Source organism: Trichomycterus rosablanca, chromosome 13 (assembly GCF_030014385.1).
Source record: "Trichomycterus rosablanca isolate fTriRos1 chromosome 13, fTriRos1.hap1, whole genome shotgun sequence".
Classification (NCBI taxonomy): Eukaryota; Metazoa; Chordata; class Actinopteri; order Siluriformes; family Trichomycteridae; genus Trichomycterus; species Trichomycterus rosablanca.
The window spans coordinates 17095657-17110832 of NC_086000.1; the positions used below are offsets into that span (position 1 = coordinate 17095657).

The window sequence follows — 15176 nt, forward strand, 5'->3', positions numbered from 1 at the left end:
ACAATATCACAGTAAAGCACATTACACAGGTATATCAAAAAACATGTTGGTTATTTGCTAAAAAAAAAAAAAACACCCTGTGTCTTTAATTTTGCCTTAGAATACACAATCAATCAGCATCAATCTCTGAAAGTTTTGCAGAGACTGCATTTCTTACATTTCAGCAGAACTGCAGTTCGTTTTTTCCTCCATTTAATCAGTCACTGAGCATTCAGCTGAAATATTCTAGTGTTTGAGCCGCAGCAGTTTGATGTTCGTTGTAGCCACACTCTTTTAAAACGCTTGCCAAGCTCCACAAGCAAATGATCATTTCAACAGTGAGAATCAGCCAGTCTGAACCTGATTGTGCCAGAACGTATTTACAGCCTCTGAGGCACAGAGATTGCTTTGATGGTTGCCTGGGAGTTTCAGTAACAGAAGCATCTGTACACAAATTATTAAAAATTGAGTAGCCTAGACAGAACAGTGTGTGGTGTTTGAATTGTAGTAGACAGTGGGGGAGCCAGATGGTTCATTGAAAATGAAAACCATCACACTATATACACTTGACTATGAGCTAAAATTAAGTGAAAAAAGACAACCAGTGCAGTGTTCTTGTTCTGTTTTTCTGTTCTGTATTAAGGCCATGGTCTGTTTAGATTTAATAAAGTATATGACATTGATCACATGACACTGTTTGCTATATATTTTTGGATAAAGCACCGTTTTCCTTCCAGTGTAGACACTAAGGTATTTAAAAATTACATTAACACTGCTGCACGTGATGGTCTTTGCAGCACCAAGAATGCTCCACCACCCAAATATTTGGTCAGTGGGGCTTCTGTAGGGGTTCCATTGCATTAATAAAAGTGTATAGAGCAACAGATGGACAGTAGGTGTAGTTTATAAATTGTACATTAAATGTACATTCAAAACAGGTGTTTCTTATTAAGTACTCAAGGGTGTATTATAAATAGGGCCCTACTAAATTCACAGAAAAATGTGCTTAATTTCACGGACCTCCTCACAGATTTCACAGATTTTTAAAGAAAAGTGCCACATTTCATGCCAGTCATTAAATAACACTCTTAAATCAAATGATAGAATGAGTAGAAGCTACAACACACAGCACAGCCTCCCCTAATGGCTGAATGTAAACCTAGAACATCCAGCAACGCTGCAAGGCTTCATGTTGTCTCAAATATGAAAATACTTGTCCGTATTTTGACACCGAGCTCCCCGCTGCCTTTAAAGAATTGGTTGGGCCATGAAGTGTTTTAGCTGCTATACACTTCGACATCTTGGACATATTGACTAAGCGATTGCTGTAGGATTGCTAGGACCGCCTCATATTGCAAGTTAACCGTGACGCGATTTTCATGGCTGTGCATTAGCTAAGGCCTTAATTATGGGTAATTATTCTGACAAAAGATAGCTGCTTTCATGAATTGTTTGTATTGCCGTAAAAATTAAAGATGCACCAATATAGAGCCTAAACTGCTGTGTAGTTCCAGACTCAATTAGACCTACTTGATAAAAGGATCCACTGGTTAATTTACCGACCACGATTCCATTTCTCATGTGTGATAAGCTACTGATATCAGAGCACTGATTATTGGCCAACCCCCAGTAATCAGATTATTTCTGTGCATGTAAACACTCTTCCACATACTTGTGTATAAAGTGTATCATGATGGTAATTTATTGCAATATTGAGATATCATTATTTTGCTCAGCTTTAGTGTTTAGATATCTGTATGTATGTGTTTTCAAATGTCATATCTATTTACAACCAAGTGCAATATTTTAGCTTAAGGTAAGCTTTTTCATCAATCAAATGAAACAGCAGTGCAACACGTTACCAGTAATTAACCTGACAATCATCGTTAGCTCCATTCGCCACTCATCCTTCCCTGCATCCCCATCCTTATTATCTATCTTCTCATTTCTCCTCTGTTCTCCCCCTCAACCTCTCCCTCCCCTCCTAAAAGCCAATGAAGCAGAGCTCTGTATGTGTGTGTGTGTGTGAGTGTACGTGTAAGTGAGAGCGAATAAAGGAAAGGAGGGTGTGTGTGTATGTGTGTGTGCACGTGTAAGTGAGAGCGAGTAAGGGAAAGGAGGGTGTGTGTGTGTGTATGTGTGTAAGAGAGAGAGAGAAAGAGAGAGAGAGAGAAAGAAAGAGATCAAAACCTGCCTGCGGGTAAATGAATAAATCATGTCCTCCCTTAGTCCTGAGAACTGAAGCACAGATGAGTAATATATATACACACACACACACACACACACACACACCTACACCTCCCTCTCCTCTTTCTCTATAATTCTGTCTCTGACACAACCTACTCCATCTCAGTCCCTCACATAAGCGTAAGTTTCATATACAAGGTCAGATTAGTAATCAAAGATGGCTTCCCTCACATAAATGCACAGAGCTTATTAAAGTAATTTAAATATTCACACACATACACACACACACACACATTCTCACATCTGCTGGGCTTTTTGCTTCTCATAATAATCAGATCTTGATACCATAATGAATAAGTTAGGGTTTGATTTAGGGATTTTTTTTGTTTGTTTTATTTATTACAGTACTGACAGAAGAAGTTACCACAGTATGGTAGTATTTGAGTATTCATGTTTTCGTTTTTTGTAGCTGAGATGCTGTGTTTTAATTTGAACTCTTCTAGTACAAATCCCACCATCTGTGTATTTCCCCCATGCATTTTCTGACAAATGCTGCCTCTTGTAAATACCCGCAAAGTAACTGGACATTTGACAAATTGCTCACATCAATATAGCAGCCTGAAAAAAACAGCAGAGGTTCTCTGTTCTTTAACAATATTGCCTAAGCATTCAATATGTATTTACAACACTGTGTACGTGGGTGTATATGGGTGTGGCTATGTGTCTTTCTGTCTGTCTCTTGGTAAGTTTATCTATCCAACTGATTGTGTTTAATAGTACACATTGGGCACTGACGCGAATGTGCCTGGTCTTAAAACACCTGCTTCTTACCACAGACACAAAAATGCTAGGTTTTGTGTGACCACCAAATAGCCAAACTGACAGCTACAATAACTACTGGATACCATGTCATCAGGTTTTCTTCAGTATTACATTTACCATACAGCTCTATCATAAGGCCCAGGTAGCTGATAATGTAAATAAGCAATAAGCTGTAGTAGAAACAAAAGAATAAATTGTTTAAACTTTTAACGTAACGTTTAGGGGATGGTTCAATTGTTTGCACAGTTAATCACATGTTAATTGAAAGCACAATTTTCCCCTTAACAGTTGGTTAGTCACAACTTGCCCACATAATGGTTCATTTTGTTCAGTGCCTTGTGCATCCCAGCCAGTCCTGCTCTAATGAAGCGTTGGCTGTATGTGTGTGTGTGCTGGGTACACTGGAAACGTTTTGACTTATAGCATAATACTATAGGCATCATTCGCTTAAACACTACCTCACCACTGTTGAGCTCTAGAGCTCTTCGAAATTGAATCTCAGCAATGATATCGACCTGATCAGGCATTAGGGGACACTGCAAAAATGCTGACCGAGGCCCCGGTACAAGCTGTGGGGGATTTACATAGGGCATAGCATTGAGTCTCCATACAGGATACTGCTCTGTATGGGAACACACCACTGGTTGGTAAAAAGAAGTGGCTGGCGACTACAAGTGTCAGAGGGGGTATGTGCACATCTACAACTCTTGTGAATGCAGTCACTGCAGATATTCACCCATTAAGCAGACAGAACAAAAGGATTATGACCACTAAATACTTTCATCATGATTTTTTGTCAAAATATTTGTAATAATTCATTTAATGTTTATTTAATTTAATTTAATCCAAATAGCCTTTAGACCACCCAAGGAGGATAGGTCTCCGTTGAGTCTAAATTTAGGGTCTTTAGGGTCCTTGTCATTGTTCTTCAGCTTGCTTATTAAGGCTTTTTGGACCTGGAATCTGTAAAGTAGCTTTGATACAATGTCCACTGTAAAAAGTACTTTACTAATTATTTAAGTTAATAATTAGGAAATTTGAAACAACTAGATTGAGAAAAAGGAGAAAGAGACATAAGGTATTTTTTAAAACTATTTGCCTTAAAAATGTTAAATGTTTAAATGTTACAATGTTTGCTTATATAATGTTTTCTGCTTTCATACATTTCATATTACTCATTATAATAATCCCATAGTCCTGGTGTAGTGGACAGACCATTATGATGCATCATCATGTGTGTAAAGGCAGAAAAAGCGATAATCGGGCAGCATGGGGTGCTGCGGGTCCTGCATAGTGCTGCAGAGTCCTCTGTGTATTCTGGTGTCCTTCCAGCTGTGAGGGAATGTGAGTAAGTGAGCATGAGTTGCCTGCGAGGGACTGGCACTCTGTCAACGCTGTATTCCGATTGTACAAGATGTACCTCACAATGTAAATGAATGAAGGAACAATATGTGTTTAACAATGTGTTCATGTGTGCTGTTGAAATTGGAATTAGAGCATATACATCTGAGGATCTATAATGATAAAGCTGGTGCCTTCTCTGTGTCCATATAATCAGGGCGAAATTCTAGGGGAAATTCTATAGAGCTCTGTACAGATCTCTGGAGTGGCACTTGGAGCCCATTCTAAGCCACTTCAGGATTCATTATTATGTGTACAATCAATTTACTGTATAAAATACATGGAACAGCAGTGTCTTAACCAAGGTCAGAAAATAACCCCAAACTTCACTTTATATTAAGATGAAATTTGTGTGGATTGTCAGGTGTAATCCAAAACCCACTAAAAACAGGAGGGCAGGCAGCCTGCACCAACTTGCCATAAATAAAAAAATAAAAGATTTGAAAGTAAATAGACGGGCTCTCAGGTGGTGCAGTTCTTGAGTTTGAATCTCAGCTCTGCTACCGGCAGGCTGGGCACCTATACGGACAATGATTGGCTTGTTTGTCAGGGTTGGATGCCGGAGGGGATTCCTCATAACTGATGCAACTAGGACCTCTGCTGGAGACCTCTGCTGCATCAGAGATGAGGAATAATGGAGATGGGTGTGTGACTCTCCGTGCATATGAACTTGTCTTGTGCAGGTGAAAAGACGCAGGGGGGCACGTATTAGTCACAGCTCTCCTTGGTCAGGAGTGGAGGTTAGCAGTAGTAGAGAAGAAGCTAAATGCAATTAGGTAATTTTACACGACTAAATTGGGAGGAAAATTGGGAAAAATGCAAAATGTTTTATACAGCAAATTTTTTGCACGAGAACTATAAGTAATGCAAATAATCAACTACTAAGCTTTGAGGTTACACTCTTACAGATTTACTCTTACACCGGGGGCCAATTTAGAGCAACCAATCCACCTCCTGCATTTACAGAGGAAACCATAAAATCACACAAAACTCACAAACAAGGATCAAACACAGAGCTCAAGAACAAATATTGTTGTTCAGCACCTTTTAAAGAGCTAATAGTGTTAAGACTTGCATGTTAAAGTGTGTGTGTGTGTGTGTGCGTGTGTGTGCGTGTGTGTGTGTGTGTATGTTTAAGGGCTTGGAAGAAGCAAGAGAAAGCAAAACAAATTGTGTTGGTATGTGTTTACTATACTGCAAGAGGAAGTAGTTTGGTGTGTGAAAAAAGAAGGTGTGTGTGTGTGTGTGTGTGTGTGAGTGTGTGTGTGTGGCATGCTGTTTGGAATAAACAACAGAAGCCACAGTTCAGTGAGAGTTCAGTCTACACTACAGCTTCTTTTACATCTAGCTTTTATCCCTTTCTGTCTTTCTCTTGATTTATTTCTCTCTTTCTTTGTGTGTGTGTGAGAGTGTGTGTGTGCGTGCGTGCGTGCGTGCGTGTGTGTGAGTGTGTGAGTGTGTGTGTGTGTGTGTGTGTGTGTGCGTGCGTGCGTGCGTGCGTGCGTGCGCGTGTGTGTGCGTGCGTGTGTGTGTGTGTGTGTGTGAGTGTGTGTGTGTGTCAGACACAGCGAGGAGGTGTGTCTCAGTCTGGATGAGTAATACCATGTGTGTCTGCAATTGCAAGCCTGTCTAACACCAACAGATCTTTTCCTCCCACTTTCTGTTCTTTTTTCGTTTTTGGTAAACATTGTAAACAATTTAAAGAACAGTATTGTGATCTGTTGTACTTATTCTTCCTCAATATAAACATTTAATGTAAATACTTTTTTAACTACATATGGAGAGATTTACAGAACACTTTAGGCACCCCTGGTCACATTGCATGTTTTTTCTGGTGTTTATTGTTTTGTTTTCCTCACAATGCATTCATTATCCATTTCCTATTGCAACTCCTTTGCCAATTACTCCAACCTCATGCTGAAAGCTTATTATACTAGCCATCGGTGGATTCTCAATCTCACACATGCGGAGATTCACGCCATGCCCCAATTTCATCCTTCTCCACTCTTGCCAGTGCCTCAACCAAGAAGTCACATTTTTGCATCTGCATTTCCTCCGTCAGACATGGCCAGTTGTGTTTGTTAAGGGCCCATCCAGACAAAAAGGCAAACTTAAGCACTCAAGCTATCCACGATGGTGGGCTAGCATATCGCACTACATATTTTGTTCAATTAATGGTCTTATATCTGCACTCATTTAAAGTGAACCTGAACCATGTGCAATGCCTTTTAAAATCAGTGCAATATTTGTTAAACTTTGTGCAATACCTTTCAGTGCAATAGTTGTTAAACTTCTTCAAAGACTTGTTTTTTTGTCATTTTTTATATCTTTAAATTTTTTTAATATTTATAAACACTTTTATGTCTCTGTATTCTTGAAATCTGCTGTAATGTTGCAAATTTCCCCCTGTGAGATAATTAAAGGCTATCTTATCTTATCTCATCTTATTAACTAACAAGTAAAAAATGTAATTGTAGCATGTGTAAAAGTTTAGAAACTTCTGTTTTAAAGTATCAGAACCTCATTAACTCATTAGACTTTGATTGACTTGGTCATTGTTTGGTCAAGAATAGCTGACACAGGAGTTGTGCTCCACTGCTCCACTGTATTGGCTTAAGATATTCCTAAACCATCTTCATACTTTATTGCATCCTTATTTTTCACAATGCCTACTCACAGATTTGCAAACTACACCTTCATTTTTGTCAATCTTACCGATTGGAAAACGTTACCCTCTAGCCCTGTTTCAGATCAAGTGGTAATTTCAGTTAATAATTTTATTTAAATCAAGCCACAGTTACAAACACATTTTCAATGACAAAAACTTATATATGTTTAACCATAAGGTTTTTGTGATTTGTAACGTAAATCATTAATGACGGGTGAGTACAAATGTACAGTTGCTTTTGCTTAGCCAGTTTTGCTCATTTAAAAGCAAATAACATTATTGTTTATGTTGCAGCTAATAAAATGTACTGGAAATCTGTATTAGGTGTGTTATGTGTTTGCTTAGACCACAAAAATCATAAAAAACAGTCCATTTAGCTGAACAGAGATCAAAATTGGAATCAGCCAAAAAATTATGATCGTTACACTCTTGTTCATTTTTAATAATATATAAGTATTTTTAAATGCACTGAACAGTGTTGACATTACAGTTTACAGATCTGTACGTAATACTACTAGGTATAAATTGTTACAATGTGTTACAATTTGTTTTACTTTTTGACAAACTCTCTCTTGTGATTACTCTTTAACCACTCCCAGCCTATCACTGTTGGCAAGCAGTAGGAGTCATTGTGCTGATCTGCTGTGTGTGTGTGTGTGTGTGTAGGTGGAAGTAAACGGTGTAAGTTCGATACTGAGAGAGAATCCTGCATGCAGCCAGCAGCTTACAGCCTGGCTCAGACAGCGTCATCTCCAGCACATTCTTCAGCCAGGTATTCAATTTCACTCTGTTCTGCTGCTGGAAAGTGAAGGATGGAGTAAAAGAAGGAAAAAGTAAGGAGGCTGGTTCCTTCCCCTGAAATCCCTCAGCTCTGCTGGGAATGTAGTGTCAGGGATCTGTTGGCTGCCACTGCTGAAAGGATAAGTTTTCTGAGTAGTTCAGGCTGTCAGTTCGGAACAAAGTTGACTTTAAGCCTCTGCTATCATGGGAGGGTTGTATGTGTTTGTATGTGTCTTACTCTGCTGCATTTGGATCTGGGGATCTTGGCTCAGAATTTCTTGGATTTTGTATAGGTCAGCGCTGCCTGACCAGAATTTCAGCCTGTAAACTCTTTAATATTTTTACTAGACTTGTCGGAGCAGAATTATTGTCTCCAAGATTTCTTTATTAGCTAACGATTGTTTTTAAAGGTTACATGAAAAATCCAGCCATAATGAATTGCAATAATTTAATACAATATTTTTTTTTTTCATAAATATGTATTATTAACATTTGCTATTAATCTGAAGGCGCTTATGGTGGCACAGCAGTCTAATACGCTAGCCCACCACTACTGAGATCTTGGTTTGAATTTCAGTGGTGCTGTCAGCCATCTACACAGACACGATTAGGTATTTTCATTTGGTGTTAGGTGAGTCATTTGGTCGTAGCCCTGCAATGGACTGACAGATTATTCTTGCTATGCACCCAGTGTTTTGCATAGTGGCCACGTAAGTGTTAAGGTTTGATCCTTAACACTTTCTCTAAAGAGTGTCCATGTCCTTTTCTCCCTAAATCATACATTTCTACCCACCTTTCAAAATATTGCCCCTTGGTGTGGGTGAGTGTAAATGTGCATGTTTGTTTTGCCCTATGATAGACTGGTGCCAGGGTATGTTCCTGCCTTGCGCCTTGTGGCTCTGAACCCACCGTAACTGTGGCCAGGATAAAACAGTTAGCAAAAATGAATGAATAAATGAATCGTCTTTTTTACATTAGTTACTGATTTTCTGAAGTAACTCAGTAACTAGGCATGATAAGAAATAAAAGACTTGGTTCACTGCATTAGACTCTCTTTGTTTAGTGGATACTTTGTGTTGCAGTGAACCACAATATATATGGTTTATATATATGGAGCAACAGATGGGCTTAGCCAGACACCATATACCCACAAGGTCAATCTGCATTGTAGGTGTAGCTTCTAAAATGATCAATAATTGTGCATACCAGATTGGTATATCTAATAAAATGCTTGATAAGTGTAAGTCTATTGAGATTCACATTCTTTAGCCACTAAGAGATAGCTGGGTACACAAGACCGGTCTGTTATATTTAATGAAAAAAAGATTAATGTAGGAAACATGGCAGTAATGTAAAACAGGTAAATAACTATAGTGTGAACAGAATTAGGTCAGCATTTAGGATGTAGATTTTAAACAAAGACACAGTAGCTAACAATCCATTTCAAGAGTAAATGATCTAAACATGTTAACAAAAATATATCTGGTGTTCCAAAGCATTTTCTAACAGCATTAGTGTGGTTCTATCGTCATACTTTGTTTTATACATGTTGGAGTGAAGGCAAATAGTGTTTGAGATATATTATGTGTTTCACAGGGCATGGCTGTGTTAAGGGGCTCAGAGTAAAGGTGTTCAGACCCGATTCCAAACCCCAGTGGCTCCATGGCTTCGTCAGCAACTATGACGACAACAGTGGAACCATGACTGTTCTGAGTAACCAGGTAGAAACACAGGCAGTAAAAACATGTTTTGTTTAGGAAAGCTGCTGTATAAATAAATGTGGGTGTTTCCTACAGTTTTTCCACTGAGGCACTTGCTACTCAAAGTCATTATTTAAATAATGTTTTATTTAGCCATTGTTTGGGCGGCACGGTGGCTTTGTGGGTAGCACTGTCACCTCACAGCAAGAAGGTCCTGGGTTCGATCCCCAGGTGGGGCGGTCCGGGTCCTTTCTGTGCGGAGTTTGCATGTTCTCCCCGTGTCCGCGTGGGTTTCCTTCGGGTGCTCCGGTTTCCTCCCACAGTCCAAAAACATGCCACCAGGCTAAATGGAAACACTGAATTGTCCTATAGATACCTAGTCGCTAGATGCACAAACCAGTGCATTGTAGTGCCGGTCCCAAGCCCGGATAAAATAGGGAGAGTTGTGTCAGGGCATCGGGCGTAAAAATTGTGCCAAATCAATGCGGATCATGATCCGCCGAGAGCCGACCCCGCAACCGAACGGGACAAAGGCCGTGGAAGAAGAAGAAGATTTAGCCATTGTTTAAGTACAGTAGTTCTTTTAATTAATTAACTACTCTAGACAGATCTACATATTCCATAACAAATATTTAAATATCTGCGTTTTTTTCCTGATAAACGTACTCATACATGTTTCTGCCCCCCATAGGAAGCTGAACCTTTAAGAGTGGACCCCGCCCTTGTGCATGTTTTGTTCCTGGATGACATTAGTCCGTCATTATTAATGAAAGAAACCTCCACAACAGAACCCAAGCCTCAAACTAACAATACCAACAGGACCAACCTGGTGATTATGCTTTTTTGGATTTGTATTACTGTCTATGTAGCATTGACCAATTTTTGTTTTCTCATTACCTATTTTTCTTTCTTTAGAACACAGAAAACATGTCAAGCAACACTACAGCAACAGACCAGGTGCTGCAGTTACACACACACACACACACACACACACACACACACACACACACATACACACACAGAGAACACAGTAAATGGTGTGATACTTTATTACCCACACACACTCGGTTCCACTCAGCAGCACAATTCATCATCAGTACTGTAAACACACACATCTATACTCCCTCCACCATCTCCTCCTCCTTGTGTCTGCAGGCGTGTAACTCGGGCCCAGTGCAGAGGAAGCTGTGCAAACAAAACTCCAACTGCAGCCCAGCTGAGGACAAGACAGAAGGAATGAGGGAAGGGAGGAGAGCCGACGATTCGAGAGCAGGTAAGGTGAAACAATACACAAAGCTGATATTAACAGCTCCCTCTGTGTTTTTATTTCATTTCATTGCACATGGATTTGTGTCATTAGCACTTGAGGAAAAGACATTTTCATTCAGCCAACAGTGTGTGGTGCCTGGAAAAGACTCCTTTGGGTGGAATTTATGATTGTATTTTTTATTTGATGACTCTTTACTTCTTTATTTTTAGACTCTGCTACCAGGAGGACCAACTACGGTGCGAGAAAAAAAAGAAAAGCATTACATGAGGAGGAGCAGAATGAAAATGAGAGGAGGAGAACCGGACTGAAGAGGCTGAAGAATGACATTGACTCTGACCTGTCTGAGGGTGCCGAATCGGAGGGCAGCAACATTGAATCAAAGAGCCTGTCAAAAAAGTACTGCACTTTAAAGAAGACATCCAATTGTCAGATGGTTCACGGTCCCACAGAACTTTTAGAACATGACCTGAAGGCACACTCATCCTCCGAAGGTGATCTCTCTCCCAGCCAATTATCAGAGCTTGAAAGCCAGCAAGTACAGAAAAGTCCTCCTTTACAGTTCCATTTACCTAGCACTTCTGGCAACAGAGAGTTTGGGGTAACCAGGTCACCCCAGTGCACGCTGGGATCAGGTTGTAATAAAGCAGAGGAGGGGACCAAAGTGGAAGTTAGTGAGATGGAGGACAGAAGGGAAGGAACATCACAAGAGGACTCGGAGGCTGTGTCCGCCTTGCTGGCATCCCAGGAGAGTGAGCAACTGGTTTCCATGGAGACTGCATGTATGTTATTACACACATTGCCCCCCGAGTGCAATGGTCGGGAAGGTGAACCATCAGGAGACCCAGAGGTCAGGAAGTCCACACATACAGAGGTCATCACACCAAGCTGTAATTCATCAGAAACGGTCCAGCTAGAGTCTAAAGTACATCTAAGTCAAGGTTCCTCCATGTCCTGCAGCACAGAAGTCGGTGCTAGTAAAGTACTTCAGCAAACTCTAACAAATTCTCCTGGAGCTCCCAAACCTGTGCACCCTTCTCCTTGCTCTTCTCCTAAGGTGATCTCCAAGCCTCCAGAGGTGATTGACATTTCTAAGCTGAAGTGTAGTGCCTCTCCTGAAGTCTCCAAGACAGAGGACATCAGGTCTCTAGGCCCTACAGAGAAAGGCTTAGTTTGCCTTAAAAACTCACCTTGTCCCGAAGTGATTTTGACCCCCACCCTGCAGCAGGTACATGTCCCATGTCATAACCTAAATGACTTTCCAGCTCAATCTAAAACCCCACCTCAGAATCTGGCACGTAGTCTCACTTGCACCCCACCACCAGATAAACCAACCAATAGCCCGCTGATGATTGACAGGAATGAGCCCTTCACTGTCTACCGAGACCCAACTCTTGTTAGAAAAGAACTAGAGTACCATCCCACCCATGACCAGTCCCCTGGCACTGCACTAAACCTCCATTCCAAACATAACCTTAAAGAACTCTCTCCCTCTTCTAGCTCTCCCAGCCTCACCTCCACTAACTCCCACACCAAGATCGTTAGCCTCGCTGCCCACAACTCGCCTCTTCCCCTCCCATCCCAGACCCATCTGTGCTGTTCTCATCCCTCTATCCCCCACCCCCACCTTCTCCCATCTTTCCTGCCTAGTTTGCCCGCATCTTCAGCACTCCTGGCTGGCCATACTCGGCTGGGTCACCTGAGTGTCCCTCACCACCCACTGGCACTGCAGGCCACCCCGCCTATTTTGGGCCAGAGCCCGGGTGCCACCCCACTGGCACCTTTGGGTCTGTACCCTTTCTTTTGGCACCCTTTGCACAATGGGGCACATGGGTATCCTCTGGGACTGCCAGGGTCCAAGTGGTCACCTTCAGAGAGTGCAGGCAACTCCGATGTCAGCCTGAGGAAGGTAAGAGTCCTTTTAAATGTATCCACATACTACCATAGCTAGTAGTAGATTAACTTAATACATTGAAGCACCAATCTGTAGCTACATGATTGGGTAGGACCAGTAGAGTGTCTGCAAAGGGATTAAACAAGTAGGTGGTCATTCATTTAGCTTCCAAATGTTTATTCGTTGGTACGTTTACATTTATGGCATTTAGCAGACACTTCTATCCTAAGCAACATACAGTCGTGAGCAATTAAAGGTTAAGGGTCTGAATCAAGGACCCATCAGTGGCCACTTGGAAGTGGTGGGGCTTAAACCAAAAACCATTTTGGTACCACTGGCCTGTTCAACTTGATGTTGGTAGGATATCCTTATTGTTATCTGTAATACATCTTAAATCAACAAGGGTTTATATATTCTATTTAAAGTAAATCTTGTATGACTGTTGTATACACTGATCAGCTATAACATTAAAACCACCTTCATGTTTCTACACTCACTGTCCATTTTATCAGCTCCACTTACCATATAGAAGCACTTTGTAGTTCTACAATTAATGACTGTAGTCCATCTGTTTCTCTGCATGCTTTGTTAGCCCCCTTTCATGCTGTTCTTCAATGGTCAGGACTCTCCCAGGACCACTACAGAGTAGGTATTACTTGGGTGGTGGATGATTCTCACCGCACGGCAGTGACACTGACATCGTGATGGTGTGTTAGTGTGTGTTGTGCTGGTATGAGTGGATCAGACAAAGCAGCACTGCTGGAGTTTTTAAACACCTTACTGTCACTGCTGGACTGAGAATAGTCCACCAACCAAAAATATCCAACCAACAGCGCCCCATGGGCAGCATCCTGTAACCACTGATGAAGGTCTAGAAGATGACCAACTCAAACAGCAGCAATAGATGAGCGATCGTCTATGACTTTACATCCACAAGGTGGACCAACTAGGTAGGAGTGTCTAATAGGGTGGACAGTGAGTGGACACGGTATTTAAAAACTCCAGCAGCGCTGCTGTGTCTGATCCACTCATACCAGCACAACACACACTAACACACCACCACCATGTCATTGTCACTGCAGTGCTGAGAATGATCCACCACCCAAATAATACCTGCTCTGTAGTGGTCCTGACCATTGAAGAACAGAGTAAAGGCAGGCTAAAAAAAGTATGTAGAGAAACAGATGGACTACAGTCAGTAATCGTAGAACTGCAAAGTGCTTCTATATGGTAAGTGGAGCTGATAAAATGGACAGTGAGTGTAGAAACAAGGAGGTGGTTTTAATGTTATGGCTGATCAGTGTATTTGGGTAAAAGCTTCAAGCAAAGCACAAAATTCTGCACATCTTTACTTAAAATGTTTCAGCTTTGTCTTATTTACTTTGGAAGCTTTTACAACATAATTGGCAAGGTGGCCAGCATATAGCTTTATGGTCCTGTTAGAGGACTATGAGTATTATGAGAAAGTATTATGAGAAAGCTGTTAACATTGGTTGTTATGTTTGTTCTCTGTGTGTGGTATGTTTCACAGAACACACAAAGTCCCTGGCCTCCTTCAACCACTCCTGGAACAAGTGCAGAAGGTCAAGGGTTATGTCCCCAGCTGCCTGTGCGTCCCTCAAGTGTAGACCCCCAGAGAATGTCCAGAAATGTTCAGTCCAGCACACTCGTTTCTAAAAGCGCAGAGTGAGTCCACACTTCTCCAATACACCACATATATTTTTTATTAGAAGTAATCAATTGAGGTATTGAGCTTTAAGTCAGAACACTATTATTATTATTCAGCAAACGTATTTGTGCAGATCATAGTAAAATTTGTGCTTAAAAGAATATAGAAATGCTCTTGACTGCCTCTAACTCTGTTATGAATAAAGAAGTAATGGGGACCACAAAAACAGTTTCTGTTTGCTTATCAACTTATGTAGATTTTTGAGCAGAACTAACTCCTCTCTGCCTATGTCGATCCCTGCTCTGACCGAGGAGATCGAAGCTAACCCACGCCCCTTCCGACATGTGGGCAGCAAGCCGTATGCATCTTATCACCCACACATTGACGAGTGTTGTGCCACTTAGCGTTGTGTACGGAGAGACACACCCTAAGAGCACTCTTTCCTCATCTCTATGTAGGCACCTCTAATCAGCCAGCAGAGGTCGTAATTGCACCAGTCTGACAGAGAGAGACCCATATCCGGCTTAGTCCCGCCCATCTGAACAACAGGCCAATCGTTGTTCATGTGACCGCTCAGCCTCAGCCGGCAAGGCAGAGCTGAGATTCGATGCGATGTATTCGAGATCCCAGCTCTGGTTGCAGCATGTGTTTTTACTGCTGCGCCACCTGAGCGGCATGTATGTGTTGCTTTTGAGGGAACCCCAAAAAGCAAGTTTAAAGTATTAAGATAATAACTACCAAAATTATTAAATATATACCTTTTAGCTGCTAAATTAACTCGTATCTCACGAACACTGCTCATTTTTCAT

The 15176-nt window shown here is 41.2% G+C and overlaps 1 protein-coding gene across 2 annotated transcripts in view; it reads left to right on the plus strand.

The window, feature by feature from the left end:
- jmjd1ca (jumonji domain containing 1Ca) overlaps window positions 1-15176 on the plus strand; it is a 70152-nt gene that overhangs the window by 39607 nt on the left and 15369 nt on the right. For both annotated transcript variants that reach the window (XR_010014234.1, XM_063006816.1), the window contains exons 4-10: window positions 7724-7829; window positions 9434-9558; window positions 10229-10366; window positions 10453-10494; window positions 10693-10810; window positions 11017-12713; window positions 14230-14384. Coding sequence is in view for 1 of the 2 variants with exons in the window: in XM_063006816.1 (XP_062862886.1) it covers window positions 7724-7829; window positions 9434-9558; window positions 10229-10366; window positions 10453-10494; window positions 10693-10810; window positions 11017-12713; window positions 14230-14384 (2381 nt within the window). In the remaining variant the exon portion in view is untranslated. The remainder of the gene's footprint in view (window positions 1-7723; window positions 7830-9433; window positions 9559-10228; window positions 10367-10452; window positions 10495-10692; window positions 10811-11016; window positions 12714-14229; window positions 14385-15176) is intronic.